Raw genomic sequence first — 23683 nt, 5'->3', positions numbered from 1 at the left:
GTCAAGTTTCTCTTCTCCTGAAAACATAAGGGTTCAAATCTCTGTGAACAGAGGAATATAACAGTTTCATTCAGTTTTCTTGTCTAAAAAAAGTCAAGCAATTTTCTTATCTCCCACCTAGAATCAAACTTATTAAGGCAGTACTGTTTTAATAGTGCTTTTGTTCTGGCAACAAAAGCAGAGGATTTAAAGAGATTATTCCTAGTCTCAAACATCTTTTTTTGTCCCTTGTTTTAATAGCTGTATCACAGATGAAGTGGGTTGGACCCTTGCAGCTTCCTTTTCAAAGAATCCCCTAAAGAAGTACAACTGTTTACAGCTGCAGCTGAGATAAATGTCTGCTACATGGAACAATTATTGTACCACCTTACCTTTTCTTTAGCCAAGAGATAACATAGTTTCTGCTCCTACCTAGCCTGGCCAGTGTGCCATAAATTAATAAACAGATATAAAGAATTACAGCTATATGCTTACAGCTATGTGCCTTTACTGCAACAGGTGAGACCTTTGTTTTCAATTCCTTGCCAAGTCACTGATACAGAAATTGAAGAAAAAAAGAGGGAGGCATGTCCTTTTTGTCTAGAAGAACGACTTTGACAGCTTGTCCTAGCTCCAGATAAAGGACCTGAGAATTAGTAGACAACAGTTCTGTTGTGTGTTCATCTATCATACCTAGTATATGCAGGAAGACTTTAAAAAAAATCAAATACAGACAGAGTTTGTTTTCCAACCCCTCCCCATTTAAAAGCTGCACTGGTTTCCCAGCCTAGCTCCCAGCAATGAATAAGAACACAGAGAAAAAAATATTAGGGGAACCAGGGCTCTAGATACGTATCAAGCTGCCTCTCATAAATATGAGATCCTGATGGAGAAGAAAATAGGTTATTTTCCGCAATATTCTGAATTTTTGTTAAACTTAAAAAAAATCTTGCTTTCTATATTACTCTACCACTCACTTTAAATACTTACAAGCTCATTTCTACAAGTCATATTTACAAGATTTGTTCTACTGGCACTGATAAAAAGTCACTGCTCAAAGTTCGAGTACTTTGTTTCTGTACAAAACATCAGGTGAGGGATCCCACAACAGCAGACTGAGCCTCAGTACTGTGGCAGAAGGAATCTTAAAGCTTCAATGGAAGTGTACTCAATGAAACAGACATGAAATCAACAACCCAGTAAACTTGCTCATATTTGGATGTGTCTGGCTTAGCAGTGAGATTTTAAAAACCAGAGATATTTATTGTAGGATTTAGGGATTCTGGAGGAAAAGAGAGGAATATGTGATTAGGCAACAAAGTAGAAGGATGATGGCAGAAGTGCTTGAAAAAAACCAATGCCAGTATCACCAAAGAACATAGAGCATTAAAAACCTCATCTCCAAAATTATTTGAAGATTTTAGTCAAGTCTTTTATAAATTGCAAATTAAAAGCAATAAGACTTCTAATATTTCTTAGATCCAGAGAGTGTAGTAAAAGCTAAATTCCTATACTGCTTGAAAATAACTTTTATGAATAATTAAGGTCTTATGCTTCTATTTTGACTTCAAGGTCACTGGTAACCCCTTGGTCTTCCACATTCTAAAAAATGAGACAAAGCAGGTTGCTTTTGATAGTATCTCCTATGTTCCATCTAGCTTGGCAAGATCTATGAACTATTGCAGAGAGGAACAACTGAGAGCCTGAATAGTCAATACAAGTCTTAACTATTTGGACAGGATATCAATTCACCCAGAAGCTCGTATATATTGATTTGGAGGTGTTTGATTTCACTTTCAGAAACAATTAGCAACAGTATCTACTTCTCTGAAAAGAAGATAACATCCAACAGCTGAAGAACAGAAGTTTAAAAAACAATCACTGAACTCTAATTAGACATCAAAATGTGCTCATTTCCTTGACAGGATCATATCCATCTGTCAATTATTGTTAAGTCAACATCCACTCCTAGATTTATGGGAAGAACTGAGCCTGTGGCAAAATGTTTTCTGCTACTGACAGTCCAGTAACAACTCTTGGCTGGAAACTTATTTTAACAGCTTTTTCTTTAACAACATCAGTGAAAATTAAGTAGATGGCACCATTGTAACATAGAAGATTAATTGTCAAACTTTAAGTGCTCTTTATGGAAACTATAAGCATGCATTTTGCAAGCTTTACAAAGCTAAATCCTCATCAAGCTTTTCTTCTATGAACTCTCCGCCATTTTTAAACTCTTCTCAAATTAGCTGAACTCAGTAGAACCGTCTGAGTTTCGCACTCTTTAATTCCTTTATCACTAAAAAATGCAACCAGAATTGAAGACTGCCTCTGTCTGTGTCCTTGTCCAACTGATAGTATGGACAATTTAAAGCTTAAAACATCATTTGACAAACTGATCTGAAGCCCAGGTTCCTCTCTTAGCAAGGTCACAAACGTTGCTTAACCCCAGCCTCCACATGAGGTAACATACTTTTGGTCGGCTGTTTTAAATTTATATTAATTTTTAAAAACGAGAAAAGCTAGCACAGATTTAGGCTGTCCAAAATAAGCAAGCAAAGAAACCAAATGGATGCTGCACAATACTAAATTAATGTTTATAGTTTATTTATAAAGAAAAAACTAGGTTCTAACTACATTTGCAGAAAGAGCCTGCATCACTTAGTAAAGGAAGATCAGGAAGCATACTGCTGATACATTTTTAAATTAAATCAATAAAAGCTATACTGAGGAGTGAAGAGTGGGAATAAATCCGTTTCTAACCTGTGTAAACATTAAACCCTTCCCTCTTGCAAGGTGCTCCACTTTGACGTTCAGAATTCCCTCCCACACTCGCCCGACTCTCGAGATACCAAAGCTTGCCAGGGAGCCCGCACGCCTGCTATGCCAGCAGTGCTTCAGCGCCAGCCGCGCCGCGGCCTCCCCCGAGCTCGGACCCCGCGGGGCAGCCCCGGCCTCCCCCGGCTGCCGCGTCACCCCCGCCGGGGCGCTGCCTCACCCCCAGCCTTTACCCCTCCCTCCCTCCTTGCCTTCCCTCCCTCGGGCAGCCCTGGCGCCCCGCGGACACCACGTACCGCCCGCCGCCGCCGCGGAAGTGCGGGCGAGCGGGCGGCAGCGCCCCGCCCCGCCGGCTCCGGGCAGCGCCGTGGCGGCGGGAGGGCGCCGGGCTGCGCCAACATGGCGGGGTGGCTGAGGGAGCGGCCGCGGCTCCTCGGCGCTCCGGGCCGGCTCAGCGGCGGCACATCCCGGCTAAGTCCCATGGGCAGAGCCGCCGCTGGGCTGGCCCGGCCCGGCCCGACCCAGGGCGCGATGCTTTGGGGCTCATCAGTAGCTGAAAAAAAGGAAATACTAATAATGGTGTGATTCTAAATTCCTGTAAACGGCCTCTTGGTTTAGCCCAAACTGTGGCGAATTTTTAGAGCTCCAGGCCTAGCCTGGAGAAGAGGAATCTCAGGGATGACCTTATCACTCAGTGCAATTGTCCAAAAATAGACTGTAGCCAGGTTGGGATCAGCCTCTTCTCACAGGCAGCCAGCAACAAGAGACAAGAGGAAATGGCCTTAAGCTACACCACGGTAGGTTCAGGTTGGACATTAGGAGGAATTCCTTCACAGAAGGTGATTAGACATTGGAATGGGCTGCCCAGGGAGGTGGTGGAGTCACCCTCCCTGGAGGTGTCTAAAGAAAGACGGGAGTTAGAGCCATGGTCTAGTTGACATGGTGATGTTCGATCACGGATTGGACTCGACGATCTCCAAGGTCTTTTCAAAACTAATTGTTTCTGTGATTCTGAGAAATAGTGTAGGTACATCAGAAGCTTGGGCTAAAATGCACACACTGACCTGGAGGCAAAATGATCACATAGGCAAGGCTGCAGAGAGTCTGCAAGCAATACTGCTCACTCAGGGTGTGCAGAAAGGAGGGGTCAAATCTCAGACGGCTTTTAACAGGCTTTTAAAAAAAGATTATGTTTTAAGTTGAGTTTTTTATTTTCTTCTGGTTTGACCTTCTACAGTTTGTGTTTTTGCGTGCAGCATGGCTGCGCTACAGCTATTTTTACTGCAGCAGAAGTTTTGGTGTTACCCTGTTATTTCACAGGCTGCTTGCAGGGACTAAATATCATATCAAAAGACTCGATAAAAAAAGGATGTGTTATATCATGATGTAGTGGCAAGGCCAGCATATCCTAGCAGTGTGCTTCCCAACAGAAGCCTTCCTGTGACCTGCTTTCTGTCTTGGTTACAGTTTGGTGCAGTCTTCTAGAAGCTGAATTGGAAGGTGGCATTATTCTGCTGAACTGCCCTCTTCTTTCATTCCCTCTTGTGTAGTGAAGATCTTCATGAGCATTATTCAGCACTGAAAAGAAAAACAGGAATATTTTTCCTCTGAACAAAAGTCTCGTCAGTGAAGCAGATGTATGGTCTTCTACGACTAGATCCATCCCAAATTTCTGTAAATTCAGAGTTTCGTGATAATGATATTACCCTAACTTTGTGTTTTCTACTGCTGAAAGCAGCACGTTTGATACTCTGGCATGGCAGAAGACACTGTGCTCTCTGTAAATGGAAAATGAATGTTAGATGTCAAGTACAGAAACATGGTTGAGTTTACGCATGGTGGAGCCACCAATTCTGTTTGCTCCTGAGCTCTTTTTGCTTCCAGTAATGGCTGGAATGATCATAAGGAGCAGAAGAAAACACTAACTGGTGAGACAAATCTGACAGAAGTAACAAAGGGAAAGGAACAATTCCCTTTTCGTAGTTCTCCCAACTGGATCCTCACCAGCTGAAAACATTCAGATGAATGGTAATAGTTTTACAAAGGTCAGTGCAATTATTAAAGCCTTTTACCAAAGTGCAATGAAATCCTGAAAAAATTTTAAAGTAATTCCCATAAAAAATGGGAAGGAAGGGACAAACACTGTGGATTTGTTGGCAAACAAATGTGATACAAAACATTTTGTGTAATAGGAAACGATTCCTTGGTACTATTTCCCCTTTAATGCTGATTTTACAGTAATTATAAATATCTTAAATAATCATAACATCTTGGGATGGATAGAACCAACTAAGTTTGTTTTTAGGCAGCCTGGTGTTTTATAGATGTTAGGCTCAAACCAAAATGTTTTCCACAATTACCAACTCAGTGTGTTTGCAAAGGGTTCTGCCTGGTATGAGCTCTGTGCTGAGTAACAGCTGAGTTCACATTACAGTGTTTCTTTCAGCCAGGATGCATCTAAAGCCCATTACAAACTCTCTTTCTGCTAGCTACCTGTTTATTCACATAAAATTTCTACCTTGTCCCTACCAAGACTATCTGAAGTACATGAGTAAGTCCTAAATTATGAGGCAGTAAGGATAGACATGCCCAATTTGTCCTGATTGCACAAGCCTTTGTTGAGGCAAAAAGACAGGGAGCAAGGTGAATATAAGTGAGGCCTCAAAGTCAGTCAAAGGAGGTTGACATAAAATAATCAGGGTATGTGTACTGCATACTGAGCCCCTTCAAATGAAACATTTAGCTGTACAGTTACAAAACTAGAGACATCCACATGTGTTAACCACTTGGATATTTTCCCAGTTCTCAAGAAGAATTTGCAGCTCATGCATAGCTTGGTACTGCCACAGCTATTGTGCTAGCAGTATTTAAGCTGCCACTGAAAAGGCGGTTGGATACCTGCATGACTTGCAGTACTGATGGGAATACAGCCAGACAGGATGGATAGACTGAGCCTTTAGGTGTCACTGTGCTCTTAAGAGTAGAAACCAGTTCAACATTTTGGCTAGCTCAAAAAAGATTTTTTTTTTCTGATTACAGAAAAAGCTTCTTTTGGTGACATAGGAAGTTTTCATCTTCAAAGGTACATGGAAGTTATTATTAAGCATCAAATCTATTTGTAAAGCTGTGAAAAAGGAGAGTGTTCTTCATGAAAGCCTACAAATAATCTGAATTAAATAATAGACTAGTTGTGCATGACTGCCTGTAGTTGCACTTGGTCTAAATTATGGATCCAGGGATAAAGGGATAATTGCGTGACTACCACATGCTGTCATCCTGCCTTTCTCATAGATACTTGCACAACTTAAAAGCACTCATGTATAACAATGTATCCTGAAAGCACCCAAAATAGACCCTTGAGAGGTGACCTAACTGAGGTGTACAGCCACTATCAGGCAGAGGGTATCAAGTATTATGTAGATCTTTATGAGAGAGAAATGTATCACTAAATTAAAGGCACTGGAGCTTGATGAATCTGAACAAGATCCTTTAAACGAGGAGGATTAACCCTGGGAGCAAACTATCCAGGGCAACAGTGAATTTGATTGTGTCAGAGCAAGACAGTACCTTTCTGGAAGATAGACTGTAGCTAAAAGCTAGATACTGGGATCAATTCACTGGGAGAAAAAAAAAACCCAGATGAAATGAAATGTCTTGATGTATACTGAAAAAGAGGTGAAATAACTGATTGATGTCCAGTAGCCCTAAGCCCCATGATTCTACAAGTCATTATTCTCCACTAAGCATACTAATCACTTGCATCATGACTGAAGCCCCCAGCATACTTTTGGTTAGGCAGACTAGGCCAGTCTTGAGACCATTTGAACCTATTTTCAGCTGAAGATCTTAAATGCTCTGCGCAGTCCCACCTTTTTGGCATATTTAAGACAGTTTAACCTTGAAATGTTTTCAGTCTCGGGAGTAGATGTGGTGTGAGACTGTGCCACTCCGCATGTTCACAGCCTTCAGGAGGAACATGTGGCCCTGGGGTTGCACACCTGCATGCCCAGGGAGTCGGGGAGTGGGATCTCTGCATGAACACAGAGCAACTGCGCCACTCACACAACCGATGGCAGGCTCACAAGGGGGATGTGCCTAAGGATGGAGCTGCACACAGTAGCCTCTGGGCTTGTCAGTGCTCACAGTGACTGTGCAGGGTACGTGCAGTAGATCCCGTGCACTGTTTTGGGGTCCCTTTTGAGGAGGAGGACCAAGGCACAGCCTCCTGCAGTCCACCCTGTGGAAAGCATGTTCTTATGAACTGTACCACTGAGAGTCTGTACCTTGCTCTTCACGTTTTAGAAATAAGATTCCAGATCAATAATCTGCTTAAGTGAAATTTTCCAGTATCTTGATCGGCCGTCCCTCTCCTTCTCCCTCAGCAGCTACATCCTCTGAGACGCCTGCGAAGCCCGGTATTTCACCTTCAAAAATCATCAAACTCCTCGGCCATTAGGGTCACGAGGAGAGGAAGGGATTAGGCTGTTCCCGAGCAGGGAGCGTGCAGTGAATTCACCCACGGACACAGCGACTGTCGCCGCCCTGCCGCTCCTCACCTCGGCCCGGGCCCGTTTGCCCTCACGGGCGGTGACTGGTAATCGCGTCCAAGCAGCGGCACGGCAGATCTCCGGGGCCTGGCCTCTAGCCAGCTAGCCCTCTCAGGCCGCAGGGTCGCACGGGGGATGCCTGGGAGCGGGGGCACATCCCGGGGGACAGGCGGGGACCGCGCCCGCGGCGGCTGCGGCGCAGGGAGGCGCGAGGGGCCCGGTGCACCCGCGGCGCTCCCGCCTCCGCACGGCAGGTGGCGCCCGAGCAGCGCCCGCCCGGCGGCTGCGGGGGCGCGGGAGCCCCGGCGGCGCCTGCGCGCTGCGGAGGCGGCGGCGGAGCGGCCTGAGGAGCCCGCGGGGAGAGCGGGCGGCGGCTGCGGGGCTTCGTCGTGTCGCGTCCCAGGGCGACCGTGATCGTGCGCCACGATGCCTGCCGTGTCGAAAGGCGATGGCATGCGAGGCCTGGCGGTCTTCATCTCCGATATCCGCAACTGTGAGTGGCACCGGGGTCAGGGCCTGGGCTGGGCCGCGCCGGCCGTCGCCATGGGCTGTTGCCCCATGGGGCCGGGGCTTCACCCCTCAATCCCCTCCCCAGTGTTCCCCTCTTCCCCCTGATCATCGCGGCGGGCAGCTCGGAGCGCTCCTGCCTCACGAAATGGCGACGCGCTCGGGGGGGCGGCGCGGCGGGGAGGGGGAGGCAGCATAAGGCATTTGCCCGTGGGTTTGTGCGTTTTGGGTGGGTGGGTTGGGGTGTTTCCCTCCCCCCTCACCACCCTTGTCGCTCCCTTCCCCCGTCCTTGAGTGTCGCGGTGGCCGCCCCGGCGGAGGGGGTGCCGGGAGTCGGTGCCGCCGTTGTTCGCGATGCACCGGAGCGGTGCCGGGGCGCGGGTGGGTGTGTGGCGGGGCAGGGAGAGGCGTCCCTGGGCTCCTTCCAGATCCCTGAGCGGCTCTCGGTTCATCACGTCACTGATGGAAAACAGGCCTCTGTAGGCGCCTGAGAGCAGGGCCCTCAGTGCGTATGCCTAGGCTAGGCTTAAATTGGCTTTAAGGTTCTGCTTTGACGGATATCAGAGCTTAGGATCAGTGTAATTAAAAATGGGATGGAGGGGGGTGCGAATAAGTGCCCCCCCCGCTCCCCCGAGGGAAGTGGGGAGAGTGTGTCTGTGAGTGTGCAGCAGGAGAGGAGTACAAATCTGATGCTGCTTGGTGTGGAGGAAAGGGTTATGTGTAGGGGCACACCTCAGTGCTCAATCTTCCTTTTTGTCCGAGAATTGCATACGATAGTTTAATATTAATCAGAGTTAGAGATCTAAGTGTATGATGTGGCAGGAATTGCCTGGGGAAGGGCTAAGGTCGCTGTGGTTGGTGTGATGAAACAGCTCTATTTTGTCCACCTGTGTGTCTCTGTAGATCACTTGAGGCTATTTTAAAAGCAATGGAGCAGTGGCAGTAAGGTCTTCTCTCTAAAGATATAGATAGATTTGGAGAATTTTTTAATGCAAATTATGTTGTTCTAACTGGGCTTGTATTGGGATTATTTAACCACACTAGCTTGGGAAACTTCGTATTGATGACTTCTAATACAAAAAACCTGGGTAAGAATTATACTGGTAGAATGAGACCATTTAAATGCAGTGTCTTTAAAATTAGGTGATTTGGACTCCCAGACACGTGAACAGGGGCTTTATATGTAAAATTCAAGGTTGATAATCTTCCTTAGGACAGAAACTATTTGAATGGGTTGGTTTTTATTTTTCAGAACAGAGTTGCAGGTCCTTAGGTTACTTTAGACTTCACTCTTGTGTGTGTAGAAGATGGCTTACAAAATGTGTAGTGTAGCAGTTCAAGGTTACATGAATGCTCTTGTGCTTTGTCTGGTTGGCCTTGCTATTTAGTGAGCATTTTCCTTTCTGTGCAAGCTACATGTGTAGCAATAGTTCCACTTGGTGTCATAGCAGTTAAGACTTGCTATTGTATCTATCCAGTACAATTCACGATGATTTTTTAAATCACTGTTTATATTGATTTAGCTGGAAGAAGTATGACTTGATTCATCAGTGTCTCATGCCTTGCAGTTGGTTAGCACATTTGTCCACTCTTGTTTTCAGTGGAATTTGCTAGAAGTAAACACAAGGGAAACATTTAAGCTCTTAGCTTTGTAACTCGTGTTCAGGGATGTGGAATAACAAAATTTAAGGTTGTAGGCTATAACAAATCAGGTACTTATTTCCCCACAAGGCACTTATATCCCCACAAGGGGATAGAGCTGAAGCTGCCTCAGTCCAGATGGGACAACAAGCGTTTCATGCTCTGCAGGAGACACAAAGATGTAACTTACTGGTGATACAAATAAAATGTTAACAGTTTGACCGTTTAAACAAATAGTGGTATATCTCAAATATTTTGTCTCTGTCCAGACAGCTGTTTGGGAGCTGTAATTACTTGTGTATCTTTCTTATCTTCATAATGAAAAAAGTAACAGCATCTTCTAAACAGCTGCGAAAGAGCTGATATTCTCACTAGTAGATGATCTATGAAGCTTCCAAATAGCTGTGAATGGCTTTTGAGCCTTTCCTTTAGCAGAGCTCTGAGTGCTGCCAGCTAACCACGGGCTAGTATATACTGACCAAGATTCACAAAAATGCTTCCTGGCGTATTCACAAAAGTACTCTCTGGAGACTCTGTGCTTTGCAGGCACTGCTATTGGCTAAAGCTCCCTCTTTGCCTTTTCAGTGAGGAGGTAGATGTTGTCAAGAACAGAAAGTAGCAGCTGTTCAGGTGAACAGCATCTTTTGACCAAGCAAAGAAAGCAAGCATTCCTTTTCTGAGATGGGAGGGAAGCTAGACTCCAGGGCAGCTCTTGACCTCTATTCCTCTATTTCTAGCCTTGAAAGTGGACTAAATATCTGACAGTTGCAGTGATGTGCAAAGTTCTTGCAGGCATTCTTAATTTCTGTCCAAATTGTGGCTTTGTTGGACTCTTGTATCTATTTTTAATACTGCCACAAAGGCCTCGCACTTCTAGTTTGCCAATAATTTTTCCAGATTACGAGTAATGGTGAAACATGGTGTGTATGGGGGGGTATTCTGAGAGATTTTGCACAGATAAGAATTCTACATCATAGATCTTGCTGAAAAATGAAAATGCAGTTGTGTGCTGACTGTGCTCAGGTGGATGCACAGCATGTGACTTCAAATTAATCAAGTAACCTAAACTTCTGGGGTTTATGTAAATTTTGATTGTCTACCTTTGGAAATGCTTGATCTCCTTACCTCAAGATTTATTTCTTGGACATTTGTATCTATAATGTCTGCAGCACTAAATAATGCAGGATTCTCTTACAGGTTTGATACATTACTGATTTGGGAGTGATGCCTGTCTTTGTACCGGTCTGTTACAGGCTTCACATAAGTCTTACTTGATAACAATTTTCTGTGTTTACAACTGTAGTTGATTGTGAACAAGCAGCTCGCACTACCAGCCTGTCTTTAACACTTAAAAGCTTGGTTGTCACTTCTGTGTTGTTTAGACATATTTTTGGCAGTTGGTTTATCTATTAAACTTCTTGATTTTTGTCTTTAATGCTTCTATGCTACATGTAATTTTAAAGCAGACTATTTTAAACTACACTGATTTCTCAAAAGTCTGTGATGTTTTTCATTAAAGAAAGTTGGCATACTACTTGTAGCAGAAACTGTAAAATGTTTCAAGACTAAGAGAGGCTTCTTAGCACTTTGACTTTGCTCTAGTCTCTGTGAAGCTGTCATATTGCATGTCTTTTTTCAAAATGAAATGTTCTTTATTCATACAAAGATCAAGTGAATTTACAAGATATGGTAATACAAGAAAATGAATTATCCTTCACTTCCTCATAGCTTTCCAGAATTTTGTTTCAGGGCAACTTCTTATTGTAGGCTCTGTGTTTTGTGTATGGAGGTCCTAGTGCAGATGGCAGATGAAAATGTTTTTTAGAAAATAGCCCTTTTAGATGTCTGTCAATTTGCCAGTAGATATATGGGCTTTTCTAGGGACTTGCTCATTTGGATTGTTTTGTGACATATATGAATTACTACAGTAAGTGGGTTTTTAGCTTATCTTTCATAGACACACCAGAGAAGAGACAAGAAAACTATCGGTTGAAAGCCAAACTGCAGTACTTGATTAGGATAGCCCAGTTAATTAGTGTTTGGTTGGTGTGACTGAGAAAATAGTTAGGTGTGGCTATGCTGTCCAAAAGATTGTGGTGGAGTGGAGCTGACAGCTCTGAACCCTGTGGTTTGGTGAAGTGCTATCCCAACTTAGGAGTTCAGGTCAGGAGGAGTCCCTGTCACTGCATCAATTATGTGCCCCATGAACTAAAACCTAACAAGATCTGCATATGTTACAAGCATATGGACTCCTGCAAGAAATATTTATTCTTAAATGTATTTTAAGTCTTCTCTTGTGTATGTACTGCAGAGCTGCTGAAGCAATTTGACTTACACAAGATGGTGCTTTATAAACTCTCCAGCTGTCTTAGCTAACAGATACGTCATCAGGAGTCTGTTTTCATTTTTTTTTTTTTGAGTTTTGGTAAGCTTTATGCTTATCTCACAATTAAATACTTTTAAGTCATTTGTCACTCAGTATTCTCCTGCAACAACAGTGCTATCTACTATTCACCCTGAAAACCAGGAGAGTTTGCTTTTCTCCTTTCATTTGCAGGCAGTAATGTAGAAATAGTTTCTATTATAGTATTTAATGTACTACTGGTAACCTCCTGCTCCACAGTAAAATTGGGAAGCCATCTCCTCTTAGGTTGATGAAATGTGTCTAGACAAAGGCAAAAGCTGCGGTTGTCACAGGCTCAGAGGACAAGACAGTTCTTAGTTTCCCTCACTGCTCTAGATAACTGTCTTACCTTTTCAGTGTTGCCCCAGAAGTTGGACAGATGAAGGAAGGATTCCTTTAGTTTGTTCTCCAAATGTTTCTTTTTATGTTTTCTTCAATTCACTGTTTCTTTTTCCTCTGGCTATATTTTTTTCTTAAATAAAATTCAACAAATATAATAAACAAAGCTCTATCTCTTCTCATAAAACTTAATGCATTCAATTTTCATTGTACTGGACAAGGGATAGTGTCCCGAAGCTGAGCCTCCCAGAATGTATCTTTGCTTCACTGCACTGGGACTGATGCATCAGGTTACAGATCTGCAAGTGGGGATTGAAAAAACATAGTTCATTAAATTCATCATATGATGATCATCTGTTTCAATGGGTAGTAGGTTATGGAGTGCATTACAGGTGTAGGTGGGAGGGGCATGTACATGGATTAAATGACTGCTTAGGTATGGATAGTTATTTGTTCACTGTAAGAACAGCCACCCAGTGAAACAAACTTTACATAGAGTGAGTTGAGCACACACAGCTTGGTTTAGTTACCTGTCAGTAATTATTTTATGTCAGTAATAAGCTAAGTGTGTAGGCTAAAGCTACTGCATTGCTCCTCTGAGGTGTGGGTTTTTGTTTGCAGTGCATGTAGCGTTAGAGTAGGACTTGAAATACTTCTCTAGACAGTCAGTGACTTTTCTTTACATGTATTCTTAGATTACTTACCTTTTTGAATAAATTGGAAAGCAAGTCATCTTGGTTTGCTCTCCTGTTGCTTTTGCAAGGCTATGGCAGCCCATCTAATATGGTCAGTTTCTGGCCTGAAAAAACAGTCCTAAGAATGTGCTGCTTAGAGCTATAATAAGCACTAAGTCTTGCATCACTTGCTACTATTTGCAGGAGAGTGATTTAAGGAAAACACAATTAGCATGAGATTAGTCTGAGGAGGATCTCTAAAACAAAACTGCTGTTATTCTCATGGCTTCTCTGTCTTGGCTTGCTTCTGGTCATTTCATAGAGCTCTGAGGGGATGGGATTTTTTTTTTCCCCCTTTGTTTAGTTTTTTTTATGCTTGTTTAATTTGTGCATGGCTGGCTTAGGGGAGAGTAATGGATGAGAGGTAGTAAAGAGCTAGAATCTTTCATGTGACATCCGAGCTCTCCATTAGATACACTGGAAAATATGATACCTGCTTAATTTGAAATCCTTTGGATAAAGATTGCCCATCAGGACTGATAAGAGGATATTAAGGGACTGTTGCAGAGACTGTTACATATCTGAATTAGTTGAGAAGCTCAAAAGGATTTTTAAGGCCCCTGAAACAGTAATTTAGAAGTGATAGCTAAACTAGAATAGGCCTCAAACTGTTCTGCTCTTTGAACATGAACTAAGGTAGAAGAGAGTCCACAGTGACTTGTGGTAAATCAGTGCAAATATAGGCTTACCTTGTTGAAGGGGGTGTAACTGTACAGTGTGAAAAGACTGGTCAAGGAAATGACTAGTTGGATGTTGCTCAGTCAAGGAAGGAGGAAGAGCTGCCTTACGTAGAAACCTAACCCTGCACTTACTGTTCGCTTATCTTCTTGACTTAAAGCTTCTCTTTTGATAGGAGTCAGTGTTGTTTTGCCAACTAAACTCCCAGATAAATGTTCTGTATGTCACAAAGTCACTTGGATATGAACTTCCAGTAAGCTTTCAGTTGTTTTGGGGAAAAATCTGGTCTTAAGCTAGACCCTGTTGCCTGGTTACTTCTCAAATTTTTCTTAACTTGTGGTGCTTAGTTGGAAAAAACAAGCCATGGTAAGCATCTAAAATCATTAATTTTGTATTAAATTGTTGCAGTTTAATACATCTGGATTGGAAAGCTGCTTTTGTGCCCTTATTTCTCTTCTCTTATGAGGACAAGGAGTTAATGGATTAGTGGATTACAGTAAAGCCTGTGACTCCCTGCTGTTTCCTGAGAAGTGTTGTTACAGGGGCAAATTTCTAGTGGCATAGTGGAGGAAGAAGTCAGCTCTGTGGATAGTAGTTCACTTACTGTGCAGAATATTAAAAAATGTACTCTACAAAGTTCTTAAGCATGATCAGCAGGTCACTGCTCTCTGTCTTCAGATATCTAATCACTGCAGGATGTCCCAAGGCACAACAATCTTCAGCTGCCTTTGTGCCATTCATGATCTTCAACATGACAGACAGGCACTTCTTTCTTCTGATCAAATAGATCTTGTGGAAGGACCGCATGTGCTCCTGTTTTCATTCATAACAGGATGTTAGCACGTCAGTAAACAAAAAGCTTCTTGCTCTGCAGCCTTGAACAGGTCGAACAAAAGTGAAGCCATACTAACATTTTGTAAAAGTGTGCAGTATTTTATTGCAGTCTCTTTGGATTAGTTGTGCAGTGAGTTTGTAAACAGTAGCACCAACATGCTTCCTCAGACATACTCAGGTGGAGCTGGAGCTTGAACCTCTATTGTAGCGCTTTAGATAGTTTAACCAAATGAAGGGATCTACGTAGACAGACTGATAATGTGAGGATGGGCAAACAGACCACTCTAATGTATTGCTGTGCAACCTGTTTGCATTTCTTTTTCCCTCTTCTGTGCTGTGCTAAAGAGCCAGTTGAGAGATTAGGGAGAGTTGGAGGATGGATTTGGTGTTTTACTTCATGAAGACCGTGATCTGCATAGCAAATGGCTAGTCTATCCTCTAGAGCTGTAACATTAGTACCTGTCCTGCTGGCACGTAAAAGTAGTGGTTTAACTTACTGATATGAGTAAGTATTAAAAGTACTATAAAAGCTCTTTCACAAAGGCAAGAATGGAGGTACTGATTACCTTTACATGCATATTTTCCTCTATTTCTACCATTTTTGCAGTAGAGACACTAGTATTTGTTTTGATTTTCCCTGTTTTTCAACCAGTTTCTTTCTCTGCTCCCTGACAGCAGAGTTCAAGAATATAGTGTAGTCTTTACATCATGCTTGCAGGCTGCTTTAGCAATAGGAAAGGCAAGTGGGTCATTTGATTGCTTTATGCCAACTAAAGTGTGTTTAGACAGTGAATGGGTGAACTTGCTCTCTACCTGGTCATGTCTTCTGGCACTATCACTTGTAGTGAAGCTGGTGTGACTTAGCCTTTGGATAAACCTATCTTGCTTTTCACTGTTTGGCTCCCTAACTGACCTGCAGCAATGCAAGGTAATAGCAGGAATGTGTATGCCAGGATGAGAGCAGTGTTTAGGAACTGTCTGTAGCTGTCTCTTAAGAAGCATAGCCTTGAATCAAACTGACCCTGAAACTATCAATATTTTGCTGAAGGGAAGCTGGGTAGCAGTTTGGCTGTGCTGTATCTCCCACCAAAGTGGCCAATCAGCTTGGATGCTCCTAATGTAGAGGCTAAAGAAAACATAACCAAACAGAAAAATTCCTGTGTTTGGAAAACAATGACTCACAGCTCTCAGGGAAGATGTCTAACATCACCTCTAAAACTGAGAATTTATCTTTGTGTAAGAGCTGTGGTTTTTGCGATTAAGCGTTCCTAGCCATTGAGGAATTCAGAGAAGTTCCTGCTCTTAACCTTGGTAGTATTTTCCTAAACAGAAAAGTAGACTTGTCTCCTGTCTCTTCAAGGCCTGTTTGATAATTGAATGTGAACAGAGTTCATGCTATGTTAGACTTACTGTTGTGCCACAAATAGTCACTTACACTACTACTGGCCTTCAAGAAGCATGACAGAATTGTGGCAGGCTTTTTCTTGTGCTAACAGAGCGTGCTACCCTCTGCTTTATAATTCATGCCAGCAGTGGTACATCTGTAATCATAAATTGTCAGATGGCCATAGGGCAGGTAAGGCTAAAAGGTAACATAGTGTAGCAGTTCTCACTTGTACATACATTCAAAACAAATGCGTTATTTGCTGGGCTCAATTGCACTGACTGCTGATAAGCATATTGGAGCCAGATGAGTACTGGGAACATCTAAACTTCTGTGAAGTGATTTATCTATTTATTTATTGCTTTAAATTGTTGACAATATGGCTGTGTCTCAAGGCCTTGCCTGCAGAAATCTGCTTGGCTCAGTATTTGTGTAGCTGCTGATAGAAAAAACACTTCTCTGTTCCTTTGGGAAATAAATGTGTAGGCTTGGTCAGAAGTTTATCAAGTGATTTGTATGAAATTGAAGAACTAGTAGCAGTTCTAGTTAGCACAAGTGGGTTGTGTGCCTCAAACTTGTCATAAGCAGTCTGCAGTTAGTATAGCAACAAGTTAATCCTGATGGAGCAGGTCACTGTCTGAGTGAGCCACAAGCAACTCACTAATTCTAACCTTGAATCATTTGCTTAATCTTGCAACCCTGCTGCCAAGTTACTATTAGGATATGTCAGGTGTTCTTTTCAAATTAATGGACTCAACAAACCCCTTTCCTGTACGTTTTCTCATTCTTTAGATTGTAATGCAGAGCTCCAGAGGTATGGAGGATTTATGTAGTACTGAAGTGCTGACTCTAGCCTGGATTACCGGGAAATACAAGAATAGTAGTTGGTTCTTTGATGAGCTGTGTGACTTACGATGTTCCCTACTCTATCTTTGTTAAACAAGATGGTAATTAAAGATAATACTGCTCTGCAGACTAAATTTACCTTGCCTAATGAAGGCAGTAGGCAGCATGATGGAGTCTGAAGCCTGACAAACTGCCAAATGTGAAGTAATCACCCATAAGCGCCTTGGACTGTGTTGTGGCTGGGTACCTCTGTGCTTGGTACTGGTCTTGGAGAAGATGAGCAGTACTTGTACACTAGAGCTGTAAGGCTATAAACACTACATGTCTTTTCAGCAAAACAGCAACCCAAAGCGTACTGACTTGTAGTCACCTCTCTTAATAACTTATTATGGGTATTTAATCAGTCTGTTAAAATGGTAGAAGTCTGAATAAGTCAAAGTGAGAAGGATGTGGCCTGAACTCAAATGGAACATAATCTTCTTGTGTTCTGGCTTAACTACTGTCCTACCCATCAGTCTGTATACATGACATGACCTTTTTAAAGCCTCTCCAAGTTAAATGGCATGAATTAGGTTACAGAACATTTTGTTGGTGTGGAGCTCTGATAATTTCATGAGAGTGGGCGCTGGGTAACAGCCTGAAAGTGTGGCAGAGCAGTTGCCTTTGTTAGCTCTGAAACGTAAGCCTCTATTCCTGTAGCGTAGCACTCCTTCAGCTATCATCATCTTCCTTTTTACTGTCTTAAAGGCTACTTGAGTGTTTCTAGTGATGGTAAAAATAAAATATGCATGTAGAAATTATTCAGTGAGTGTTGGCAAGCCAGAGTAACGTGATGAAAACTTCTCTGTTAATCAAACACATTTTAACAGTGCCCTCCCTTTCACAGTTAGTGGGATAGAAGATCTGGCTAGTAATTGGTCCTTGGTTTATGATACTTCTATTTTCTTTTGTCCTTTACAGTGGAAGCTGACTTCCACAGTGAGATTTTGTTTTGCTTTGTCATCCTCTAATATAAGCAGTTAATCGTGTTTGAAGAAGGTTACCATACAATGCAACTGCTGGAGTTGAGGAAATTTGGGGTTAGATACTTCAGCCTGGTTTTAAGTCGTGAGTTGTCCTCAGCATTGTTATGTGATTGTCCTCAGTGACATTTAACACTTGCTGTGCTGGTGCTGTTCTTTAAAACTACAGTTGCAGGCTTGCATAGACTGTAACTAATAATAAGGTGAAAACTTAATTTTTCAATGTGATTTCCAATATATGAAGTTAAACTTTTATCACCAGCTAATTGCTATGCTGTTTATGTTTGGGCTCAGTCTGGGTGAGATCATATGCTGCCTTCAAAATAGAACGGCCTGAAGGCATTATTCAAAATAGGCTTTTGTTCATATGCTAAGCAAGATTTAAAATTTGAGAGAATAAACCTTCAGATGTGACTATGGGTGTTCCTGTCATCTCGCTGCTACAGCTGTGTGCATGGGGGTGGGATTTCCATGTTTGTGTTGCTGAGCCTGCAGACTATTTCTACTAAAGGTGCTGACTTCACAAATTCCTGAAGTATTTCAGTCAGGCTTTGCTTAATGCTCTGTTGCTTGCTTAGGACACAAAGAACCCGATTTCTAGCAGTAACTGGTAATCTGTGAGTATAGCAGGTAAATAATGCTGCTTGGAAGATTTGCCAAGAGGTTTTGTTGATTCTAAAAAAGTAAAAGATGGCCTTGATTTCATCTTGGGATAAGAAAAGCTGACTGATATGTATTACTGTTTCCCTTTCCTCGCCCCATTTTTAACATTTTAAAATTGTGATTATTTCCACACTTGCTGAGGTTAGAGAAACAATTGCTAATAATTCAAAGCAAATATTGCAATTCACTTTCCTTACAAACATAAGTTATATGATACAGAGCAAAGACCTAGTTTCTAAATTTAAATAACTAAATATCCTACTCAGGCTAGCAGTGCCCCAGACTGAGGTCTATATTCTCTGCCCTGTTAATGTAAATGAAGTACAAAATCTCCAGACTCAGTGGTTATGTCTTAATGAGATGTGCCCTTCCCATGGTGAAAGGGAAAATAAATTAAAAGCTTTAGGAAATTAAAATTTTCATTGGGAGTAGATGAGTGGCTGAAAATAAAGGAAGTGCTTTGAGGTCTTTAAAAAGAAATAGTTTACAAAATTGAAATGTTTATTTACATAAACAGTTGCACCCTTTTGGTGTATGTTACTGTGGCCCCCTGTTCTCAGAGGATGGACCCCAGAGCAAATGACTTGCTTCAGTCTAGTAATGATCTCCTAATGCTGGCAAGTGCCCTAGAAGCAAACACTTGAGTATCTTTGCTGTGTGCACAGGACAAATAATCCAATTAAGACGAATCTAAAATCTATAAAGGAAGGCACTTCAGGTCTTAGATGGTCTGACTTGCTGCTCATTTACACAATAAATAGTGTTACTACTTAAAAACCAGCTTTCTTTAGGTTGACAAGTTAAATTAGAACAAAACTCATTATGTGTTGCATTATTAGTGATATATTAGTGAAAACTGGTTAAACTTTGTGATTCCAACAGATGCATCTTTATAAACTGAGGGAATTATACTGTGTTGTCTAGCTTTGTCATTCTAGAAGTTAACTGGAATTTCTAGGTCAAATTAAAACTGTGGACATTATCTTCGGCTTTATCTGGAAATCAAGGTACATACAGATAGCAACTACAATTTATGTTTCAGAACAGGTATCGTAAATTATTGAAATTGTGGGTTGTTTTTTTGCCCTGTGGAGTGCCTGCCAAGGCACCCTGCACTTCAGTCTTTTGAGCAGTGGCCCTTACAAAACACTGTTGTAGAATGGAAGCAATCCATTTTAAGCAAATACGTGGGGTCTGCAGGTATTTTGTTAAAATGACAAGGCAAACTGAAGTAGTTGCTTCTATTTTGGGCCTAACATTTCTGTTTGTACAGTGTGCTGTGGCTGCTCCATGTCTGTTCTCTTGTGGCCATTGTTAGAGGCAGATTAATACAAACCCATTCTCTGCATCTTATGCAAGAGTTGGTTTCAGAAGTGCGTAATTTCAGTTTGGTTTTTTGAGTCTAAGTCAAGAAATTACAAAATCTGGATTCATTTGTGTTTGGCAAGGGATTCCTTTATACTTTGCTCTTAAGCTATCCTGAGGCACTTGTTTCCTTGAGTTACTTAATCACCTTTCATAGGGTCTGCTGTAAGATCCCCTTTGGAATCGTAAAGGGAGGATTAACAGTCATAGGGTTACACAGGCTTTTGGACATGCAAATATAGTGGGATATTTAAATGCTTGAGATGTTTCTGTTGAAGAAAGGAGTGAGATTGGAGGTGCTTTGGAATGCCGGTCATGATCTGCTCTTCAAGCCTTGTCATATCCCCTGCTTGCACATTCATGGCTGTAGCTGTGATCCCAGTGGTGTGGGGAAATGTGTGGTGTGAATACAGGGCATGTGATCCCCGCTACTCAGAAGGTTGGACCATTTTGAACCAGGGCTAGGAGACTTTTACTCGTAACCTTGTAACCAAGTATATGTCATGAAGAGGGAAAGAAGCTGTCATATTCTGCTGTTAGTTGATGTTTTGGAACACTTGGAACTGCTTGAAACTTTTGGAAAGTGAACAAAAGTTTTAGACTTCCTGAAAGTTTGAGTAGGTGCATATCTGAATTAACAACAGAACTAAATAACCAGTTCTGCATTGCTGAAGTGCACTTCACTTGCTTCCCTCAAATGACAGGCAGCTGTTCACAATGCCTGAGCTGGCTGTTTTACCCTTCCATACTCCTACTCATGTAGGAGACAATGGACTCAGACCTCTGTAGAGTCTCAGTCACCAAAAACTAAAATGCTAAAGGGTAATGAGCTGCTTTGGTTTGGACAATGCAAATATTACTCGAATAAGTTTGCATTATCAGAATTTAAACTGCAGCTATTTCCCTATGTAACTTGAATTGGTGCTAGGAATCCCAATATCTATTCTTGGAATCAAAAGTTGATACGAAATACTGATGGTGCTGAGAAGTATAAGGTTGCAAAGTCTAATCTAATAAGGTGTGAATTTTAAATATTTCTGGTTTTCAAATTATTTTCATGAGGTACATTGAAAATCTGAACTTGTATCTTATGAGTTCACTGTTGTTTACCTTGTGAGTTTACTGGTTTTCCTCTTCAGTCTATTAAGAAAGTTTTTAAAGCTGTTGAACTGTATGACTGTTCAACAGAGAAACAATAAATTGGCTTGCCCTTAAGGTGAGGAATAATATGAGCTGCTTCTTTATAAGATTGTGCTTAGGAAACTCACTCCTTTAAAGCACTGTCAACTTAGTAATCATAATCAGATAGGAAGTAAAATCCACTTTTCTCTGGGCGGTTTCATGAACAGAGAAACTTAAGTGTTTGTGAAAGTCAGTAGCAGTGGCATCTCAGGTTATATGCAAGTGACACTGTCTAAAGTCTGCAAAGCTTCTTGAAACAGGGAGGTCCTTAGAGCTTCTCAAATTCCCCTATAAAGCGATGCTTAAGTTACCTCTGTTTGCCTTTCGTTCCAGTGCTGGAAATGGAGAGTAATAACTCCTCCTGATGTGTGTTTGTTCACAAATGTATGTTTCTGTTGGAGTGAAAAGATGCTTAAGGTGGCAGAGGGATGTCCAAAGAACTGTCCCCTGATACATTTGCTTTTTATTTCAGGCAAGAGTAAAGAAGCGGAGATAAAGAGGATAAATAAAGAACTAGCAAACATTCGGTCAAAATTTAAAGGTAAGTGACTTGATCATACTACACTATATATATTTCCATATGACATTCTGTTATGGGGTTTTGTTTTTATGTGTTTGGACTTCTTTTGTCAACTGCTGACTCAAGCAAAATGCTAGAGCAGTCTGTTAGAATAACTGTTGAAAATGTTCTCTTAGCTACAGAACCTTCTGACAGTCCTGTGATTCTTGGCCGTAACAGAAGCAAACTCTCTCCTCTATCAAAGAATTGGGCTACAAACGGTTTCTAATACTTTGCCTCCTAACCACGTGACTGCTCAGCTTGTTTGCTTCCAGAAGGCTGTGAGGCTGTGAATAGTTTGAAGAAACATGGGTGGACATGGTTATTTCCAGTAAAACAGAGTCTGTTTAAAATTTTCTTCCTTCCCGCCTCTTCAGCCCTGAGCCCTTTATGGAAGTAATGAATTAGGCTGTTTTCTTGCAGAATAAAGATTAAAAGGTGTACATCTTTATATGTATACATCAAGAGCTATACATCTTGACCACAAGCAACAGCAGTACAAGTTTTTCATACATACAAAGGATATGCAGTAAGTAATTCCAAGAGGTAGCGATTAACTTTTAAACAACACAAGGTAAAATTCATGCTGTTAGCTGTATTCAAGTTGTGCATGTGGTGTCACATTTTAAAGATTCTGAGAGGTAGATGGGATGTTTTTAAATGGAGTTGTAACAGTAGTGGCTGTGGCAAGTTCTATTTAAGTAGTTATGGGCTGTGTGTGTAGTTAGATAAGGCATTGCAATGTGGAGGTCATTTATGTGCCTTCAGAATCTGGTGGATTTGTAGTAAATTAATTTACTTTAGCTGGCTATCCTGTCTTAGACTAGCATATCTGTTTGGAATACTCAATGCATTAACAAATAATTTTCCTGAACTTTGCGATCTGTTGCTACATTTTAAGTGGTATGTCTCTTAAAGGTGTATGAAGGCCTTTAAAAACCTGAGTGCATCAACAGCTTAGAAGGGAAAAGTTAACCACAGTGCAAGACACTCAAGAAATTCTTCTGAATTAGAAGCCATCACATGCGTCTGTGTTTACATTTTTCTCTTAGAAAAATAGGTAAAAGTACATGAACAGTTAATTCTTCTCTGCTTACTGGTGAAGCAGGGGAGAAATTATAAGAATCTCTGGCTGTGTAGAACCATAAATCAGGCAATGATCAGAGAATAGAGGTCATTTGAGCAAAGTAGTGTCATAAGTGTACCTTCCATACGCTGTGTAGCATCCTTTAAGCACTATTTAAATAGTTTTGAATAAGGGTCAGTATATGCTCATTCAGTATCTTGAGTGGAAGATGACTAAACCTTCTTGTAGCTGATCTTCATTATGGTTACTTTATTACTAAATCTGTTTGGATTTTGGGTGGAAAATTTTAATTACCTGAAGACAATAACTTGATGAAGCCTGAGCAAAAACATGAATGTCACAATCTGGAAAGAGTTGAGTTTAGACAACTTGTTGTGTGACTGCTCGAGGCCTTGAGAGTGTGAGGAGCTGATATCTGTGTTATCTTTCTGCTGCAGGAGTCCCATGTGGACTTCATGCTGTGTGGTTCTTCCTTGCAGATGGGCTGTATAAAAATTAAGAGACCTTCATATGCATTTTATTCTTGGTTTAAGTGGAGATTACTCAGTTTAGCCCAGTTTCTTTTCCTGTAGCTCTGACCTTAAAATGTTTTTAAGTAGTTTGGATTAAGACAAATATGTAATTGTGAAATTAAGATTAAGTCCCTTTCTAAATAACTATGGTGAATTCTGGTACCCTGAGTTACTGGCCCTACCTGGCCAAAGATGCAGCTTTTGGACTGGCTGCATGTCTGTAACCAGGGAAAGGTCTGACTAAGAAACAAGACCTCTTAACAGAGAAGTTCTTGCTTGACACCAGCGTAGGAGTCTGGTCTACTTCTGGGCCTTTGTATGCACACAGACCCCCATCCCGTGTAACTTGCAAGGTGTATTCTTACACCGTTACAGAATCTCGGTATTTCTGCTTTTGTTCTATCATGCAAGTAGCTGTCAAGCCTGTTACCTGCCTTATTTTTGGGTAACCTCCTGTTGAAAATAATACCCTTGTATTTAACAGCCTGGGATAAGGTTTCACATCTCTGGATAAGCAATACTTTCCTTGAACTGATGGAACTTGTGCTATGGTTTTGGGTTCTGATCCAGCTTTTGTGCACCAAGCTCAGCAGGAATTTAGGATCTCTGTACTTAAGGTGAC

The 23683-nt window shown here is 41.6% G+C and overlaps 1 protein-coding gene across 3 annotated transcripts in view; it reads left to right on the top strand.

The window, feature by feature from the left end:
- The first annotated feature begins 7637 nt into the window (after positions 1–7637).
- The window catches only part of AP2A2 (adaptor related protein complex 2 subunit alpha 2), a 42759-nt gene continuing 26713 nt past the window's right edge, over positions 7638–23683 (top strand). For all 3 annotated transcript variants that reach the window (XM_082283519.1, XM_082283518.1, XM_082283520.1), the window contains exons 1-2: positions 7638–7797; positions 21376–21444. In XM_082283519.1, the coding sequence (XP_082139645.1) occupies positions 7731–7797; positions 21376–21444 (136 nt within the window). In that variant the 5' untranslated portion in view covers positions 7638–7730. The remainder of the gene's footprint in view (positions 7798–21375; positions 21445–23683) is intronic.

This window comes from Coloeus monedula (genome assembly GCF_965178545.1).
Source record: "Coloeus monedula genome assembly, chromosome: 6".
NCBI lineage: Eukaryota > Metazoa > Chordata > Aves > Passeriformes > Corvidae > Coloeus > Coloeus monedula.
This window is presented reverse-complemented; position numbering and strand designations above follow the sequence as displayed.